This window comes from Periophthalmus magnuspinnatus, chromosome 5 (genome assembly GCF_009829125.3).
Source record: "Periophthalmus magnuspinnatus isolate fPerMag1 chromosome 5, fPerMag1.2.pri, whole genome shotgun sequence".
In the NCBI taxonomy this organism is placed as follows: Eukaryota; Metazoa; Chordata; class Actinopteri; order Gobiiformes; family Gobiidae; genus Periophthalmus; species Periophthalmus magnuspinnatus.
Genome location: NC_047130.1, coordinates 3,887,743 through 3,908,843, shown reverse-complemented (window position 1 = coordinate 3,908,843; position 21,101 = coordinate 3,887,743). Strand labels below are relative to the sequence as shown.

The 21,101-nt window shown below is 38.2% G+C and overlaps 1 protein-coding gene across 9 annotated transcripts in view; it reads right to left on the bottom strand.

The window, feature by feature from the left end:
• Positions 1 to 14,738, bottom strand: part of magi1b (membrane associated guanylate kinase, WW and PDZ domain containing 1b) — a 125,202-nt gene extending 110,464 nt beyond the window's left edge. For all 9 annotated transcript variants that reach the window (XM_033967113.2, XM_033967114.2, XM_055221629.1 and 6 more), the window contains exon 1: positions 13,968 to 14,738. In XM_033967113.2, coding sequence (XP_033823004.1) covers positions 13,968 to 14,253 — 286 coding nt within the window. In that variant the 5' untranslated portion in view covers positions 14,254 to 14,738. The remainder of the gene's footprint in view (positions 1 to 13,967) is intronic.
• Between the last annotated feature and the right edge of the window lie 6,363 nt (positions 14,739 to 21,101).

Here is a 21,101-nt window from a genome sequence, read left to right as displayed (position 1 = left end):
CCTTTTCTGGTACAGAGGGGACCCGGGCGGGACACCGCATTTGATTTAGCTTTGAAACATAAACCTCCATAGAACAGAGTTCCTGTGGAAAAGTGACTGCTCTATCTCCTTCTGCCCTTTATGTATATATTAAGTCACATATGGTTTTAGGACTGACTCCACAGCAGGATATTAAGGAGAAATATGGCCTGTTGCAGTATTAGTGGATATTGCAGTGACAATGGCTCATTTTTTTACCCCTTAGTCACATGCATACATTAAACATTATATAAAAACTATCTGAATGACTGAATTCAATGGCTGAAGTAAGTCATCATTAGTCAGTTTGTGGAGGTAGTTCTCTGACCTCTCCAGTGCGTGCCATAGATTATAAACCAGGGGGCTCCAGAGCAGACTGCAGCTTATCTGAGGGCAAGCCTGTGGGGGGGAGAGGTGCTGGCAACAAGAGCAGAACGCACTTCACACAGGGCCTAATACGGACACACATTTTCAGTTCACTGCCGAGCTGAGTGGAGAAAGACATTCATCCTCACTTTTTAATACCTGAAAGTAGAAAGTTAGTAGAAGCAATTAATAGCAAATATATCTTAAATTTACTTCATTAAACAATCCAAAATTCTAGATTGTTTACTACTTGAACAATATCCAGCTCAAACAGGGACAACTGTGCTGGCATACCTCGTGTCTGGCAGAGCAATGACAAGAATGCAGCTCGTCCGTACTTAGACAGCTAAACAAAGTTATCTGCCTGCAACATCATGGGACTGAAATGCACTCCCCACCACTGTTTATCTGCTGCCCTCTAAGTCACTGTGGCTGGGTGCGTGTGTGGGAAGATTTTATTTAGTAATCAGCCAAGCCCCTGGAGATGACCGGCGCCTTAGGATTTAGGACCCCGTTGCCCGGGAAACCAAAAGGTCACCTGACACCAATCACGCCCCGACGTCATGTTTACACTCAGCTAAAGAGGAGTGGAAGGAAGAGCGCTGTCGAGTATGTACAATTTATCTGTAATGGAAAACTATTGTAAATAGCTAGTTAAAATGCAAATGTATACAAGGTTAGTTGTTGCTATAAAAGGTACTGTTCTCAAAATTGTATAGGGAAATGGATTTTGATGATTTTTATGATGATTTTATAGGCAGCTTATATTGTGTCAGTGCTATTAGGTACCAAACTGTGTAATGCTTGTCTAACACTGATATTTGTGGTTTTCAGATTTGATTTGCTCTTTGTAATAAAAGATAATTTAAGTATGCCTGGGCAATTATTACATTTTTTTAAATTGAAATCAGGAATCAGTCATGTCTAATCATCACTGATCGGCTTGAGTATTTTTAATCAAGAGCTCTGTCAGTAAAAGCATGTGGTTTGGAGCTGACTTTGGCGGATGAAATTTGACTATTCTTTTGTGTTAAATGGCCATGATTGAACTTGGTCTTGTTTATCTTCATGAAATCATATCACCCCACTTTATTTTTACTGCATTTTTGGAGCAACTGTGCCTTACTAATTTCTTTAGCAGATACAACTACAGGTACTGTTTTTCTAAACCGCTCAATCAAAAATAAACCGGCAAGCAGTTGACAATACTATGCACCCCAAGGCTTGTGTGATATTCTAGCCTGTCCCTGATTGCCATCCCTGTCCATTCATCATCGTAAGTGCCACACTGAGCTCCACCCAGTTTAGTAATAGTCAGGTGCAATGGAAGAAAGCTATAGTTTCACCCCAACCTGTTTGACTGGCCCAACAATTGAAACAAACAATTAACATTCTAACAAGCTATCTCATATACCACATATTGGATTATTGTTTGTGTTATAATGTCCAGCGTTCTAAAGTTGGTTTATTTACTGTGAACACGAATGTGGCGAAGGGGAAGGAAGGGGCCTGTACTCCAGTAACCCGCAGTAGAGATGTGGAGATGATAAACCACCCCAACTGGCTGGGTGGGATTCCAACCATTCCTCCCCAAAGCACAATGAACCAGCCGGGCCCGGGACATAATGATCAGAGCAGTGTGGTGGCAGCTACAGGGTGGGGTCATATTGTTTTGTAATACGCAGACAGTGGTTACAGAAAGTTTCAATAGAAGTCAGTAAATGTGTCTTTTTTACCTTTTTAGCTATTCTGTGACTATCTGTTGGCAATATACCTTTGCCAACTATAAAGTAACATAAAGTACAATGACAGGAATAAAAGGTGTTGTACCTGATTTTTACTGACTAAAAATATGAAAATAGTTTGCCATAGTCTAAAGTTATTCCTAGATTCATTCCGAGTGTTTTTAATTATTCACCTTGATGAGTTTATAAGTGCTTTTCACAATTTTCAGAACCCGAGCAGACTGTTGCCTTCATGCCACGGTAATGTGATAACCAAAAACTTCCTGGTTTCGCAACAGTGAAATGCTTTCCAATTAGATGCAAACTGTACAGTACTGACTTACTTCAACCTCAAGAGCTGCTTATAAAATACATCTGTACCTCGGCAACACAGATTGTACTCAAATACATGGAGAAAAAACAGGTACATGCGCTTTAAGGACAACATTTAATTGAGAAAAGACTTGTATTGTGGCCATGGTTGAGACAAGAACAGTGGCCTAACTAGAATAGAGATTTATTCTTGTGCTAATGAATTTGAAATTTAGCATGCTCAGGGATCTTCAAATGATTTAATTTTATGTGTTTTGAGTCGACATTAAAAACAAAGGAGGAAATGCAATCACAGGCTAAAAACACTGGCAGAAAACAGACAATGGGCCAAGGAAGTGACACAGGAACTGGAGAGGAGTGGAATTTGAGATAGTAGAATAAAGCAAAACATCACCTAAAGTCCCCCCTCAACAATGGAGGAGCCAAGTCAAATATCAAAGTTGTGAAATGTAGAAGGCTTATCAAAGTCATTCCCACAGCGACCATCCAGCTGCTCTAAGCGATAACATTCTAAACCAAGTGCTTCTCCCTCTTTGACCCCTGGGTGTAAAGAACTGTTCACCAATATACTTCAACAACAATGCACGGGAGTCCAAACCCAAACGTCTGGAAAAGCCCCTAGGAGAAGCCGGAAGTTGAATTTGCTTGAGTAACTTTTTTTTTTTATAGAAATTGTATATTTTAGACTACTGTTCAAATACTGTTACTTGAGTAATATTTTGTTATACTCTCACCTAATAGTAAGTAATACTTAGGCTGACAAAATGAAATGATTTGAACATTTATGCTTCTTGCATTGCTCTATCAGATATTCAGATGTTATGTCCAGTTTCTTTTGAGTATCAGTTTTGGTTTTTTTTTTACATTTTTACTTGAGTAATTTCATGAACTATTACTTTGTACTTCTACTTTGTACTTCTACTTGTGTAAGACTAGAGTAACTTTACTCTTACTCAAGTAAAATGTTTGGCTACTTTATTAAAAATGGGTAATTGGTCATCAGTGATATATAATGGGGGGTTTCCCCAGGTATCGGTAGTGTTATGATGTTGAAAGTTTAGCCGATATTTGTCATAAGTTTTGTTCTGCACTGCCCCCAGTCTGTATGTGCCTATGTGTCATTTCCAGTTTATCTTTAATGCATCAGATTTGTGTTTCAGACTCATGAGAAAAAAAGGAAATAGAAGGGCAATTAAGCTAAAAATGAGGCTGTATGTTTTTACACAATCATGCAACAAATGATTCTACATCCCAGATACCCCCATGTTATTAATATTTTTAATAACAACTGTTAGTAGTCCTTGCTATAGAAATTGTAATCTTATTGTCGGTATCAACGGTATCAAATACTGGTTATCGGCCACAACAGTAAGATAAATATTGGGTATCGGCTCAAAAAGTCCATACAAAACCATCCATGTACCTGTACCTCTGATGAGAGACTCTACTACTGTGACTCAGCAAGTGTATAACTAGGGCACAAGCCAGCCCCTGTCCCTTTATCAGCCCATTTACATCAGCAGGAATAGAAGTCAACTCGCTGGGAGAAGGAACCGCGTGTCTTGGAGCACTCGCAGTCTAAAAGCCCCACAGGGAAATTAGATTTCTTGTCTAATTTATGAGCTTCGCAGCCCAGTGCAGCCTCAGGACAAGAGGGACATCTGTGTACGCCTGCAATCTTTCTACTATTTGCACCAATGAGCAGATTTGTCTCTTTTTATAAGTAAGTTATTGTCTGTGTGTTGTAAATAGATTGGTGCAATACATCAATGGCATTGGAGCTGTCGTGTCTTTACAAGGTGTATAGCACAGGGACATCAGAGAGATTATTAAGAAAAGACAAGATGATGCTGTATACTACTTATACACTGATGCACAAAAGATATTCTGTAATCAGACAGAAAGAAGACAATTTGTCCAGCAATCAGTGAGCTTTTTTGGCCCATTTGCCATACAAGCTTGTAAAGAAAAACACCACCAGCATAAGAACAAGGTGGCAATGGAAGTAGTGAACTTAAATGACATTTCCTCTCTTTTCCATCTAGGAAGGCTCGTTGTCCAGGCTGGCCCATAAGATTCTGCCTGATCCTACCCATGCACTTTACTCCGAGTTTGTGCCCCTCTTAATCAGGAAACGCTAAGAGGCTGAAGAAGAGCTTTGTCCCCATGTCCATCACACTACTCAGGAAGGCGATGCGTTAAGGCACTTTAATACCCAATGTTGCATTTTCATTGTTTTTAACTTAGACTGGTATTATGAAATTAGCTTATTTTAGCACTACCCGTAATTAAATCGTTGCTTTGGGACAGTAAAGTTGGTTATATTTGCTTGATTTGATAAAAAGGATATACTTACTAACCTACTGGATCTGTGTCATTACTAGCTGGTAGAAAAAAACAAAAGATGACAATCATGTGTTATATAGCACAGATTTGGCAGCTTACGTAACTTATCTAACAGGTGCATAATGTAACTATTTTGTGACCTTACTGCCTCTAAACGTGTAACTGCTTTGCCTGGAATGTTCCACACTACAATACGGCATTAAACATATCTTCATGAGGACAAACAAGTGACTCCGCCAGGCCACGTCAGGTCTGATCTGCAGAAAGGCGGCTACAGAAAAGAATGCAACCCGGACAAAGCAATAACTCAATGTAGACAAGCAGGTGGCGTACCCTCCACCTAGTGCAGTATTAATATGTAAGAGAAATTTATATGAATACTATCTCAACTCTTCAACCCTCTGATAAATCTAGCACATTTAGCATTAGTTGAGTGCATAGGTCCATAAACTCTAGCAGCAGTGACCCAGAGCAGACACCTGAGACACTGGTGTAGTGATCTGAGCCAGGCCCAGCTAAGTAAACACTGCATTCCTCCCGCACATGAGCAACCTCTCATTCTGTAGGCAGAGGGGAGCCAGCCAGCGCTGGGACATTCAGATCTCTGTGTTGTTGGTTTAAAGCTGGATGACCTTTTCAGAAAATGTTATCTTGATTTATTGTTTATGTCTAAAGAGACCACTTCAAAAGGGTATTACGACTTTACAAGCAAGTCTGGTGGTTGACCTGCTACTATTTTAGAGTTGCACTAACTTTTTTGCATTGAGGGTCCACTGCATTGCTCGTCTGAAATGTGAGTAAGGCATTAAAGTTTTAAGCAGGTCTTGAGGTCAAAATAAAGTCTACTGTGGACTATTTGCATCTAATTTACATTTACAAAGTGTTTTATTGTCTGATGTCTCTGTAATCCCTCTGTCATCCAGGTCTGAGCCATAGTAAGGCTAGGTCTACTGAGCTACACCAAATGTGAACTTAGCCTGAGACATACCTGGTCTGGGTGAGCTCACAGTCAGACAGGTTTTTCACCCAGTATTCCCAATTCACCGGATGGCCGAGTCCATCCCCTTTCCCCCTGTCGCTCTGATCCCTGTGTAGGTCTCAGTCTCAGTACTAGTAGACCTAGCCTACATACATAACCTGTAAACAGTAGCTGTTTACGGTTTTGGTGTAGTTAGCTCCTCCCTTCAGATAGATATAAGACTGTGTCCACCAGGAATCTGACCAGAGCTGAAGAAGAGGCTTGGATGAGCAGCGAAACATCTTCACTCCTACAACTTTTTGTCCAGTTGACAGATTTAACATAGGCTTTTACTGTGTTTTATTTTCTGATAATCAGGAAGTGTACAGATAACATAGTAGTTGTGGTAAGCTTTACAAGGACAGCAAAACTCTGCTCTGGTCTCTGAAAGTTGTGCAAAGTGCTTAGAACCTCATTGCGATGAATAATTAGGTTGCTCAGAACACATAAGGTAAGTGTGGAATTACTTTGGACCACTGCAAACTAGTTCTGTTTTTCGGGTTTTTCAGACAGTAAAAATATGGTACAGCACCTTTAAGGTTGATAACTGATTCATCATATCTATGGCTCCCTATTCAATTTCTAACAAAGTGAATATGCAAATTTTGTCACAGTTGATAATTGACATTAAAATACATGCACAGGTTTTTGAAGATGGCAACCCTAACACATCTGTCAGCCGCCGAGAAACAAGATGGACGCCGATGGCCTCTTAATTAAGACTCAATCCAGCTCCTGTCTTTGCTAATTAGTCTCCACATGTCTAATTAAGATTCTATCAGTGGGCTGTCAGAATTGCATCACAGAGGTTGTTAAACTGAGCCTGCCCTATCCATGTGGAGTAATTCTGTAGCTAAAGACAAATGAGGCAGAAGTGTATCTGGTTTAAATTGTTGAGCGGACCCATGGTCCAGTGGTACTCCTCATAATGTGCTGGTTCAGATCAGGTGAAGGCTCTCTGAACAAAATGGAGCTTTAAATACAATGCCCAGTACTCCCTATCCAAATCCATGCAAAAAAAAAAAAAAAAAAGCTACAAGATATTGAACAGGTGTCATTGGAACACATTACAGACGTAATATGATCACATAAAAAAATAAAAAAATAAAAATAAATTATATATTATTTGTTGAAAATGATGTTATATTGTATACAGTTAAGAGTACACGTTGATCAAAGGTACCTAATACTATGCTATGCTTTGAGTTTTTCCACCACAGTAAAGCCAAATAACGGCACACTTCCTGGTTCTCAGACAATCAGACAATAAAACACATGATGCAGATTTTCTGTACTGGGGCAAAACTAATTTTGCTCAAAACTTAGACTCTGCTATAGAGGCACAGCCACTTTAAATAAATTGGTGTTTTAGGCCACTCTAGTCTGAACGGACAGCCATCAACAAACCGGCTTATGCTGCATCCAACAATCTCCTTTGCATTTCAGCACAACCAGCAAAAAGTTGAAGCTGTATTTTGCATCCTTATCGATCAGGAACTAAATCTTGTGTGTGGTCCAATTTACTGTGAGTAACAATGGAGCAGATCAGGCTCTAGTGGGCAAACAGTAACAGCTGAAATCTGCCCTCACCAAACCAGCCTCAGCTGCTCCTTCACTGTTGGTCAATCAGTGCTAAGAGGCCACCTGCGCAGTTAATGGCAGACCAGAGTCCTCCCAGTCATTATGTGAAATTACAATAGCCATTTTGTATCATCATTGTCCCTTCTTGTGAGATTTATAGTCTGATTTGTCAACAATGAAAAGGTGTATAAACTGTCATGAGGACACTTCTTAAAAGATGCACTATGGAGCTGTTCTGGTGGGGGAACATGGAGATGTTATTGCTTTGCCAGGAACGTTTCACAGTAGACCATCAAACTTAGCAAGTTCCAAAGAGACAAGCAGGTGGAAAACTGTGGATAGGCAACCCTGTGGTCTTGGTAAGCACGTTTAATTGGTAACTGATTAACTGTAAAACAGATACATTTAATAACGGACTGTGGAGCACAGAATCTGGCAAAGCAATAGCATATCCACTGAGGTAAGCAGGTGGTGTTCCCTACCAAAAAAGTTACAGGCTGCATCTAGTGCCAAAAATATGCAAAAATAGTCTTTCTTGTTCATTGCACTTTGATGAAATCCGCCTGTAACGTTAGCTTTGGAGATGTATCAAAACATGGCATTATTAATATTAGATTTTTTGTTTTGGAGATATATTTTATTTTCAAAATTTGCATATTGTCTATAATTAAAACTCAAAAAGAGACAGTACAGTACATTGACAAACCGATAAAGAGAAAAACTGGTGATTCTAAATCTTACATAACAAATGAGTCTGAATAGCTTCTCTGTCAAGAGTCATTAGAAACCTAGACCACCACCTGAGCATCATGGTTGATGAGGTTAACGACTAGGGATGGGACAGTAAACAATAATATGGTTATCGTGATAAAAAGGGTAAAACATAATCGTCTGTGGGACATTTTATATAATCGTGAGAATCGCCAACAGAGATAAACACCATTATATCACCAGAATGTACAGAAAAACGCTACTTCTCCATGATGATCTCTTCTAGATTAATGTGGTTTCAGTTATAACAAACGACAATACTATGACAGTTGCTTAAACGTGGAACCTATTTTTATTAAAATATTAATTATTAAATATTAAAATTATAAATCATTCGTATCCAGAATATTTTGTCAGCAATCAAAATTACTGTGATATAATCAATAATCGCAATTGCTTTGGCCATGATAATTGTGACACCAAATTTCAATATCGCCCCATGGCTATTAACGACTTGATAAAATAAGAAGCACAACATTAAAAAGGAAGCAGCAGCCGTCATGCCATCGTCATTTCAAACCACTGTATTGAGCAAGGTGTTCCAATTCTTGTCCAAATCCATGACCATGACCCTTTATCCTTAAACAAGACTTCTTTGGAACTTTGGATTTTACAATAGCAACATGCTTCTTAAAAGGTTAATCCAGAAAATGTGATTCACTGGTAATCTCCCTGAACAATGGCCGCCAAAACCCTGTCACCCATAGCCCCAGTGAAGTGACCTGCAGCGGACTGCTTTCATTAGAGGACTTAAGCAGGAAGCAAACGCAGAAAGTCACAATGGACCAAGGTCTAAATATGAGCCGTTAACAACAAAGAGTGTGGAGTGTGGGAAGAATGGGTGATGTATTTGAGAAGGCAAAGATAGCAGACAATAGGAGAAAAATTCAATCACTATGTTTCACCAAATTCAAATCGTCTTGCTCCTAAATCTGTCAGAATGTCCCAGGCTACACGTAGGTCAAAGAACTGAATATTTGTGAATGGGGTGGCTAGGAGACATTCAGGTGCGTCTAGTAATTTAGCCATTTTTATTAGCAATCATAGCTGCAAAGTTTTAGTGCTAATGCTATCATATACATAACCACACTTTTGGCAGACAAAGATAAGTGGCATCTAATTTATACTGAACATATGATTTTCAGACAGGCCAAGAATTGCGTTACTCACAAGTTCTTTGCGTTTAATGTAGTAGAAGGGCCGTAGTTTGTAATCGCTGCTGATTTACAACCAGTGAGTACACATCTAAACGCATGTCTAAATATTTGCTTGGCTGTTTCTTTCTCCGCAGAGTTGAACGCCTTTCCTAGACTGCACCAAATGTAAATCGGACTGTTACATGCAGCGGGTACAGAGTACATCCCGTCTTCTCCAGATTTGTTGTCCAGATCTGGGAGAATCAAATCACAATAGGTCTTGTTATATTATTACCTGCATTTTGACCAGTGATTCTAAAATTTGATAAATCGGTTTAAATTGGACTACACCAGTTATCCTTGGTGGGGTATTGTTGTCAAGCCATAATGGTCCAGGGCAGGACGACTCCGCTACTTTCTGCTGACGGACACACTTGGACTAAATCCTCTTAATCTGGTCTCAAACCATCTCACACTGATTTGTGTGCGACGCAAATGTGCACTAACAAAGCTGTACATTAATGGGATTTGTAAACGGAGCCCAAGGCCTTCAAAAGAACCTAATTAAGGTGAAGAATAGAGATGGTTGGAGAATGGAGAAGAGAGTCTTTACATGTCCAGAGGCACACAATCAAGTATGGATTTATGGACGTAATCAGGAAAGTAAACTATAAGGTGATTAGATGTAATGACAATAAATGGATGTGGGAGTGATGACCATATCATATCAACAAATATAGGTCATTGAAAAAAAAAGTAAATGAACAATTCAAATAGTTCTATAAACTTCTACTATCCTAACAGAAACACACGCTTTGAAAACTGAATTTGAAACTAAAGATGTCAAGTGTGACCCATCCATAGTGATAGACCTGCGTGCTGCGTGAATTAAAAAGAAATCCAAAGGAAACAGGATTAAGAAAGAGTTAAAGTTTTAAATATTTTTTGTGTTGCCAATATTACATAAACTGGTGAAATTATCATCTCACTGTTTACTTTCATTTTATAACTCCATTAAGAAACAAAAACATTCAGCTTCTTTTTAGAGTTATTCATACCAAACTTTTGAAAGTGCATATAACTGAACTCTTTTAGGAAATTGTGGCCAATGACTTTATTTGCACATTTTAATTTAATTTTGAGCATAGTTTTACCATCACTGCAATTCTCTGCTCAAAATTCATAAGGTAGATGAGCTATAACTTCAGACCACAGCACCCCACGCACATGTATCCCTGGGAATTTCAACAACTATTCCACTACTGTGCCATTTATATTTATCTGTTTGATCAAGCACAGGAGACCTTTACCACATTCAATCTGTACGCAAGACCTACAGAACATAGAAGGTCAGTTTTTGTTCAAGGCACAATTAGAACCATGACGCACTGTGTACATTGGAGGGAAAGGGGGGGAAAAAAAAGATCTAGAGCATTCAGTTGACGCGAGAAGAATGGTGGGCCAATAAAATATGTCATCACCCATTTACATGTGTGAGATTTGAAAAGCTGACAGCATGAAGCCATTAAGAAGCCTGTCACAAAATGTTATGGAGACAAGTTTAGCATTTAGCGTATCAGATGGACATTGTACACAAAGCAGATGGAGATAAGAGTAGAGGAGTAAAAGGCCAAGTTCAGGTTGGTACAAGGGCTGCACGATGTATAACAAAAATATTGATATTGCAATACTGGCTGATGCAGTGATCGATATCGCAAGAAAACAAATACATTGCAACAGTACAAAGTTCTCAATTCTACTGAAATGTATGGTTTTTGAAAATAAAATTGACAAAAAGACAGTTTTAATTCATGATTTTCCCCTATTAGGTCCTACATTAATCTTTTGGTTAGTCTTGGTTTAGTTTCTGTTAAGTTTTTATTTTGACAGTTTGATAAAATTAAGGAAATAACTTTTTTTTTAAAACATTATTTAAAGGGCCTATATTATGCCACTCTTTTATGTATGCTATAATATTGTTTCCTTATCAAAAACCCTGCATATTTAGGATGAAGCACTCCAAACCTTCCCTAGAAACATTTGGACAAATTCAGTCCTGGAACTGCCAATCTCTGCTAAACTAAAAGTAAATTATAGAAGTTAACTTAAAAACTACTACTACATGACATCACAAGGTATAACAGAACAGAGCATTGTGAGTTTTAGAGATGTAGATGGATTAATAATAAAGGATTACTCAAACATAGGAATGAAACAAAAGTCTTCTGGTATGTTTTGATGAGGTAAAGACATTTTAACATGACTTAAAGCTCACAAGAATCCCTTTTGCCTTTAACTAAACTCATTTTAACATACTTTTTGGCTCAATATCGTAATTATATCATCAATAGTTTTCAAATATCACATCTTTTTTTCATATTGTACAGCCCTAGTTGGTACTGTCCATAGGAAGCTCACTATTATACTATACCACGACTACTTTACTATATGGTATTATCCAAGATCTGATTAACATTTACAGAGACTACTTCAAGAGTGAGTCATCTACCTGCATCAGAACTCAAGAATGAATAATTGCTGTCAAATAGTTAAAGATTTTGCATTTGAACTGGAATATGGTGAAATAATAATAATAATAATGATAATAATAATAATATCTTACATTTTATATTGCTCTTTACAAGATATAAAAGCTTCTCAGAGCACAAGACTATAGTCAATATTCATCAACTCTAAACTTGTAGTCATGTGGTAGACCAATCTGTGCCATCAGCCCCTCCGACCACCAATAATCACTCACTTCTGACAACCCCACATACTAATACAAGCAAGGTGGGTAAAGTGTCTTGCTCAAACACACAATGACAAAATGCTCTAAGCAAGGAACCACTGATCTTGAGGTTGGTGGGTGAATACTTTAACCACTTTGCCACTCCCAGTTCAACCCAAATGAAAGATCATTCAAGTTTCACAGTTGTAATCGCTCATTGTCTCATTGGTTATGCCATACAGTGCAGATATTATATTGCACGTGTAGATTACTGGGTCAGACGATTGTGTTATCAAATATTTGGCAATAAACTCTATAAAAAGGTCAAAGGTCCCCTGAGTTTCGGTAGTAATACAACAATATGGAGCGCTGATGACTTGTAATAGTTACGTTTGGCCATGAATTGAACTTAAGTAAACATTCCCATCTTTATATAGCACGCAGTACATGACATACTGATAAATGGCCTATACTTTTGTTCCGTAAGCTGTTGGCAAAGACTGCAGTGGCACCTTTGCTCACATCTCACTTGATTAGAAGAAGAAATAGGCACAAGCAACTGGCTAGAATTAGGTCACTTGGATTTTACAGATGGTCCTTGTTCAGGCATATTTTTCCAATTAGGCCTGATTAGGGAGGGGGTATTCCCAGACAGTGTGAATTATTGAAAAAACTGAAATGGAATCTGGTCCCAGGGCAAGGTATGGGGTGACAGCCAGCATTCCCAAACAGGACGGGCGGCTGTGGGACCCTCTCAGTGGCTGAATGTAAGGGGAGCTTTCCTGCTATTGTCCCAAATCAGACTGGGGGTAGTAAAGAGGCAGGATGTTGTTAACAGAGGTGGACTGCTGTGATAACTATAGCTAATTTTAAACCTATGTTCAAGTTTCCTGTTTGTCATTGTATTCTGTTCAGTACTCATCCACCAGAATTGCCCATCCACACATAATCATATTTATTTTGGCAGTTTAACTTATCGTATCCAGTTCCTATAAAGACAACCCAAGTAAAACATAGATATCTACTCTTGGAAGTCAGGGAATAAAAAGAAACTTAAAGACAAATTCTTTGGTTACAACTGTTTATATTGGCTACGACAACAAGAACACTACACTAAAGTGCTTGTGTAAATCAGATAGTGCAAAGTTGCTGCCAGCCCTGCATTCACAGACTTGGATATCATTGTGAGAATGTCCTTGAAGAGTCTATGTGTGAAGTTGTTGGGTGGTCAGCAGCAGGTCCTGGCTGGGAGCATGTCACAGCACTTCAGTGTCACACATCCGAGTCCTGCTGAGGGGAGCTGACCACAAACGAGCCCAACTAGACACACAGTGCTGACAGATTGTAGCTGGCATATATCCTGGCCAAGTGCTACAAAAATGCCACCCATCACGTCTTTCTAGAAAATCCTGCTCTTTTAAATAAGAGAGAGATAACATCATGGAAGTTTGCGACCTTTCTGATCTATAAAGTATGACACCTGCTCTAGCGCTGCCAGGAGGAGATGGCTCCTGTAGTGGCTGAGTGTGTGTGCTGTGCCTGGTGTGGCCGTGTTTACTGTGATAAGTGCAGGTTGTGTAAATAGGGTGTGAGAGCTCTGTGCTTGATGCGCTATGACGCGACAGGTGGCACCTTTCTTGTGGGTATTTTCAGAGGACGAACGAGATAGGGCCATATGCCCAAGTATAGTGGCTACGTTTTTAAATAAAACCTCAGTTTTGTGGAGGGCGTGTTCACAGTGAAAGCTGTGTGAACTTAACTGAAGCCTCACATTTTTGCAATTACAGTAACAACTAGGGGGAGGATTCCTAAGCCTACAAAACGAGTCTACAAAAAGTGTCTGGATGAAGTGAGTGTAAAACACTTCAGACTGTATTAGTACACTCCATGCGGGCCAATAAAAATAGAAAAGTATGTCACGTCTCCCATTGTCACACTCTTACCTTGTCTGACAGTCTTTAATCTGACTGGACCTTTGCAGTTTCTTATGACCGTCTGCACGTCGTAAAGCGGTAATCCAGAAATAGACAGGTTTTCCACTTCTAGAAGCAGCTCCCCGTCGACTACAGTCCCGTAGTGGTAAATCACCTCTGCGTTGTTCACGGGACCGATGTAGGCAAACTCCCCGTGCTCCGCGCCGCCGCGCAGCGCCACGTTCAGCTCCCCACGAGCATCTTTACCCACCGCGCACTCGTTCACTCTGGAGCTCCAGTGGCTTTTCTTGGCCATAATCAAGTGTTTCAAGCGGCCCTGCCAAAATGATAATACAAACTCACTGCGGCAGTGTGTTTAGAGCAATATATCCAAGAGAAGTAGAAACTTTCTTCCTCTCCACAGAAGCATAAGTGCGCCCACGGTTCTCCTGTGGGACATTCAGGGCATCCCCACGGCCCCTCACGCGCTTCCTACACTCTTCGGATCATTGTCCACTTTAATTCTGCTTTATCGCTGTCATCTTACATCTGCCACAGAGCCACTCATGGAGCGTGTCCACTGAGAAATCCCCTTGTTGTCCAAACTCACTTCAGGTGTTGCTTCCTCGTGTCCTGCGTAAAAAGTGACCAAACGCTGTCCTCGTCGTTTTCCAAGAGCGACTTTATCGCCTGTGCCTCTGGCCACAGCAGGAACAGCGCTCTCGTGTTGGTTACTACTTATCTGACTACTCCGTGCTCGTTCTGCAGCTCAAATGTGTTGGCTGTGTTGCTGTTCATGCGCACTTCAAGAACCGTTGGAAAATGTAAATCCATCCAAGTTTACCGGCACTTTATGTAGACTACACAAACAAACAGGAAACACAAACAATATTTGATTTAACGCTCCACGTGTAAGAGAAACTGCAGACATTCAAACTTTACTGGCCAGTTATTAAAAACAGATTTACAACGGTCAAATTACAGTAGAAACATCGCGTAGTTTCAGAGATTACGAAAGGATCTTGAAGGCAACAGCATTACAATGAGCGCATGCGTATTGTTTCAAAGTGGTCAGGGTCCTTCCTTGCGCTTTCTCAGTATTAGGCCTATAAACAGTTGACAAAGACCACGTGTATGAAGAGTTTGTAACATCCTAACACTTTATAAAATAAGCTACAATATTAATTGATTGGAGAAAGTGTATGGTTTGGTCTATAATTAGGTTAATATAAGGGGTGCTATGTTAATTGTGTTCATTCATTTTGCCTAATATATTTTTTGAAGGTAGTATAATACATTCATTTGAAATCCATTTTTTTATTTTGCAACTGACAATGAAAAACAAAGTGGAGCAATCATTAGCCTCCAGTGTCACAGATCTGCTATTCAGGTTTTACAAGTTCAGGAAAACCTCCCTGTTTGTCGGTTCAGCCTTGGCTTTCTTCCGGAAATATTGAGTGTTGAACTTACAGTGAAATTTTACATATAGGCATACATGTACTAAATAAATTCTTTGTATCACTACCCCAATGAGAAGAAAACTTGATTTGGACTGGATATGTGCGTTCCAACAAGCTTAAATTCTCACAGGTCTTTAGTGTAGTGTTTTAGGTTCAATTCTGTAAAGGTTGAATTTCATTGTTATTTAGTCATTAATAAATCTACATGACTTCTTTCATCTTTCTTCATGTGCAGAGTTTCTTACTAAATTAACCATATAATGTGAATTGGTTAAATTTCTGCTCTATAATGTAACCTTCTTGTCTTCGTGGAGATGTTATTGTTTTGCTTCTAATGTTTCACAGAATGACATTTAACATATCTATTTTTAGCATTTTCAGTAAGAGATGTATATACCCTTCACCCTAGTACATGCATTCTTACAGTCTGTCTCTCCACAGATCTGATAAGTAACATGACCTGTGGCTTCAACTGATGGAGATAGAGATAACCAGAATAGAGCTCAACAGTCCCACCCACATTGAAGTCCTCTCTGGTTCCGGAAGTAAAATTTCCATTAATTTTTCCCATAGATTTTTTCAAAAACACAGCAATTTGCAAAGGCTAAGCAGCTATGTGGTAACTAATTTCTGTAACTTGGTTGTTTTATGTCCAAAAAGCACATTTAAAATGCAAAATTCTGCAAAATGTTTTTATTAATTTTATCATTAGTCAACACATACCTGATAAGCCCTGAGCAAGCTTTCAATATTTTATTTTATTTTATTTTATTTTATTTTATTTTATTTTATTTTATTTTATTTTATTTTATTTTATTTTATTTTATTTTATTTTATTTTATTTTATTTTATTTTATTTTATTTTATTTTATTTTATTTTATTTTATTTTATTTTATTTTATTTTATTTTATTTCTTTTTTTTATGTTTAGTTTTTTGGGGTTTTTTTCTAAGTCTACGGGAAAAAAATATTTACTTCCTGAACTAGGGGGTGGGTGGTTACTGTTGAGCTCCATAATTACATAGCACACATTTAAATACATCATAACCAAGTTTAAGAAGTCAGTAGTCAATATATGTTTTATTCATTGTTTACTTCCTAACAGGATATATCATAACTTTAGAAAATGAATGCTTCTAGTCTCTCCTTCTGAACATCCTTTTCAAACGTACAAAGTCACAGCTAATACTTGTGCTATGTACCATTTTAATGCTCGTTCCTAGTTCTGTTCTGATCATTCTGACCTCCAATGATGGGGGTCATCCAGCTTGTCTGCCAGCTTCCTGTCACACAGCATTATCCAAATCACAGCGACATCCAGGCACCCGCTGGCCCCACATTTCATATTCTTTTTACACTTATCCATCAGTCTATGCTTGTCCGTATCTCTTTGCATGCCACGTCCCCTTGTTTCACCACAATTTGGCCTCTGTCATTCATCATGTGTATCCGTGTGCGTGTGTATGTGTTTATGTCTAATGTAATGGTGTTCTTACGTTCTTATCTCTTGCCACAGGAAATTCTAGTTCTCGAGTTTAGAGGTTTAATATGTCACTGACTGTAAACATCCACATATCTGCATTCTTTCCCTTATTAAACAACTGTTGATCAGAGAAAACAATTGTGTTATCTGGGCTATATTCCCAAAAAGTTATACTGTATACAGCTTAGATCACTTTTTTTTTTTCACTATTCATATACATTTTTTAACTTCATATTGTTAGGATTTAACTATGATTGGTGTAATCCACTTGTCACTCACTCAGAACATGACAGAGGCTGACTAATAGGAGGAGAGACTGGGGAGTGTTTGCATGTGCTGCATTAAAGAGAGAATTACTGTATCATGATATGACAAATTCACATAAAATAGTAAACTGTCACAGATTAAGGTCATAATCATAATCACTTCAGAATTTTCCATTACTAAAATCTGTATATTTTATTTTCATGTTTAATATTTAAGTTTAAAAAATCCCTAGACATTTCGAATATATGTGTTACAAAATTCACAAATATATCGGCCTCTTCATAGATGCAACCTGTGTGGCATTTTGCATTTTGTTACCGTGACAACTTTTAGTGGACTCCATTCTCTGACCTTTGACCTCTGTGCACTCATCTGTACAATCCAGGCTCTGCAAATGAGGTGGGGAACATTAATCTACTTTCCCAGAGTGCCCTGATAATACCTCGTTCATCATCATATCCACAAAGCATTAGTGAGAAATGGAGAAAAAAAAAATCCTTCTTTTAACTAAATCAGCCATGCGGAGCTCAGTGTTCCTCTGTAAGATTAAAGAATGAATGGAGGTGCAGAGAAGGGACATCAGATTATGAGGCTGTGGAGAGGTCTTATGGCACATGACAGAGTGGTTGGGGCAACAGGCCTTCACTGGATGTAGGTTGTTAATGAATTAAATCAATACCGTCTAACTTTTAAAATGACGTAGGTGATCTGGCTCAGTTGGGCAGTTATAGTATTTTGTATTATTTAAAGACAAATTTATGTATTTATTTAAGTTTTTGATTGCAAATTTTATAAACATCACCTATTTGTGTCCCCATATGTAAACATGTTTAAATCCAGGTTTATTCCTAATCATAAAAAGCACCACCTCATTGGTTCTCAAGGTGATTATCCAATCAAAAAGCAGAATGAATATAACACGAGTTGCTCATTTTGATTGCCAAAATGTCCAGAAATCCTCTCTACCTCAACTCCAGCACCTTCAGCCAGACATTAATCAGCGCAAGTTCAGCCTTAGTGAGTGATTTCTGGAGATTCTGAGTTTTCACATGAAACATAGCCTATGCTAAGAATAAGAAAATATTTTTGTTTATTTATCAAACAAGCCTGCCACTTCTAGCTGTTTTACTTCTACCCAATTACCTCATATAACCTTACACTAACTTAACAAAGGACGGGTTTTATATTGGCTTTAAAATGTATTGTTAGGAATAATCCGACAGCATCCGTATTGAGTCTCCTTAGGGCTTGGTAAGCGCTGAGTGAATGATCCACTATATTCAGCATATTTAAAGGCCTAAATTCACGTCAGCACATTTGTGATCCTGGCTGGGTTCCATGTGGGGAAAAAATGCAGCAAACGCTTAGCTTCTCCAAGACACTGATGAAGCACAGCAACTACTAATGGTGTTTAGTATGCAAAGACGTGTATGTTTAATGGGGAACTGTACATACAAATTATACTTTGATATATAGACATTCAATATGAAGGGTATGTACACTTTCTATAGCAGCATTTGGACACTGATGGGGAAGTTCCACTATAGTACCAAAGATTATACAAAAGATACTTCTGAATGCACTTTTAACTGGATTAGACTCCCACGTAATATAGACCAAGTTTATAATACAGATGGAATTTGGAAAATAGCCGCAAAAAAAAAACAAAAACAAAAAAAAAACATTTATAATTTAAGAGCAAATAAAGTACTAAAATGATATAATAAAACCATGAAAAAAATTGTAAAATGAGTACCAACATTGAGCATAGTTTACAGTATACATTTTTTGTACATTATTATTATTATTATTATTATTATTATTATTATTATTATTATTATTATTATTATTATTATTATTATTATTATTATTATTATTATTATTATTATTATTATTTATTTATTTATTTTTATTTGATTTATTTTTTACTTTTTTTCATGATTTTTTATTCATGTGCGCTTTCTTCTCTGAGAACCTCTACACTCATGGCTGTTCCTCTGCTCCCAAAGCCAGTAATAGCTCAATCTGTCTTGGTGCTTGCAAATGAGGTTGTAGCATGTTGTTTAGATTGGTCAAGTGTGATAATAGTGCATAATCTAATACAATTAAAATTTCTGTGCACACATGTTGAACTATAAAAACAGGAAAAAAATCAGCAAAATGGTAGGTTGCAACATAGCACAGCATAGCGTTTTCATGGAACCTCTCAAAACCATTACATGTTTTCCAAATTGACAGGCAGTATAAGTTACATGGGCAGTGAGAAGAGTAGTGCGGAGGATGATGCTAACTCTCAGTGATGATGTGAGTATGACTGGGTTGGGTCATGTGTTTAAGTACAACTGAATAATTCAAACAACACAGATTCTGCACACACTGCCAGCTCGCCATAGTCTACCATATAGTGCAACCTGAAATTCAAAAGGTTTGGAGTGTAAGCAAATACGAAATAATTAACGTGAAGTTCAAAAATAAAAATACAAAAGTTTGGAGATGTCTGATGGATGCGTTGTAACTTCTGCCTTAAGCAACCAAGTGTCCCATAAGGCTGCAAATGTAGGCTTTTATTTTAGCTTTAATAATGAAAGAAAACTACTTTAACAGTTTTAAACATTCAGTAGATTATTTCAGACTTTTAAATGTGATGATGTCATACGCCAAGATGGGGAGCAGGAGTGTCCTACTAATCAATCAATCAATATACATTTATTCATCCCTGAGAAGAAAGTTAAACATTTAGCTGTTGAAATACTAGAATAAATATAAGAATTCAAAAGTCCCAGTGCAGATTAAGGGGAGGACTCGTCAGGTAGATATCATGAAAAGCAGAGCAGTTGGAGGAAATGAGCGTAACAGCTCTCAGGACAAAAGTGTCTCTCCTCTGCAACCCGGGCATCAGTCAGTGTCTCTAGGAGGAAGCCAGATGAGCTTTGGACGCAGAAAATGAAAGTTTCTTCTAGCCTCATATTTGAATGCAGTGATGTCATCTCAAACTCAACAATATCTTTCCCAACTAACAAAAAAAACATCATGCTTTATTTAATTAGATATCCGAAAGTGAGCAAGAGCAAGGACGACACATTGACTGAAGACAAATGTTGGACCCATGACGTTCAGTTACCTTGAAGGAGTATGAATACAAAACAACAACTCATTCATTCTTTACATAAACATATACAGTAACAATTTCCTCTATATTGAACCCGCTTGTGCAGTTGAACCTATGATGAAACTATCTGCCTCTGTGTGGACCAACAAGGCAACCATTGTGTTCAGGTGAGGCTTTGTTTGCCTGACCCTGCCTGGCGACTGGGACTGATCACCTAGCATAACAAACAACACAAACTCATGGGAAAGTCGCTTCATAGCAAGGAATTAGAACAAATCAAAGTACCAAAGTGCCCCTCTTACTGAGGTTGTACTACAGGACACTGCAAAATATCCCGCTTATATCAGAACTCACTGTTTCAGAGATTTGGGAGTGTCAAAGGTGCACCGTGTAACATTTCTAGTGGAGGGAGGGGCTGCCATGTGCTTGTCTCCATGAAAATGTTACTGCTTTGTCTAGAATGCTCCACAGTATACATTACAATTCAGATCTGTGGAGAGACTGCCCTATTTACAGAAGGAATTATTGAATCTTTAAGCAACGGGAAAACATATGTCATACCATGGAACATTCCAGGCACAGCAATAACATCTCCATGGAGAAAAGTTGCGCAGTGCACCTTTAAAGTTGATGTTGCTGCCAGTTTTTGTTATATTTTTACAAACTTAAAATGACTTGAATGCTGTATAATATTAATTTGCGTTGTTTTTACAAGTTAAGAAATGTTTTGGTTGGTCCAGAAGATTGAGTTTAGATTTTTGGGAATTGCTTCATTATATTTTTGGCAAATTTCAAGAACACTTGTCACTTGGAGGTAAATAGCACTTAAAGTTAACTATAAGACA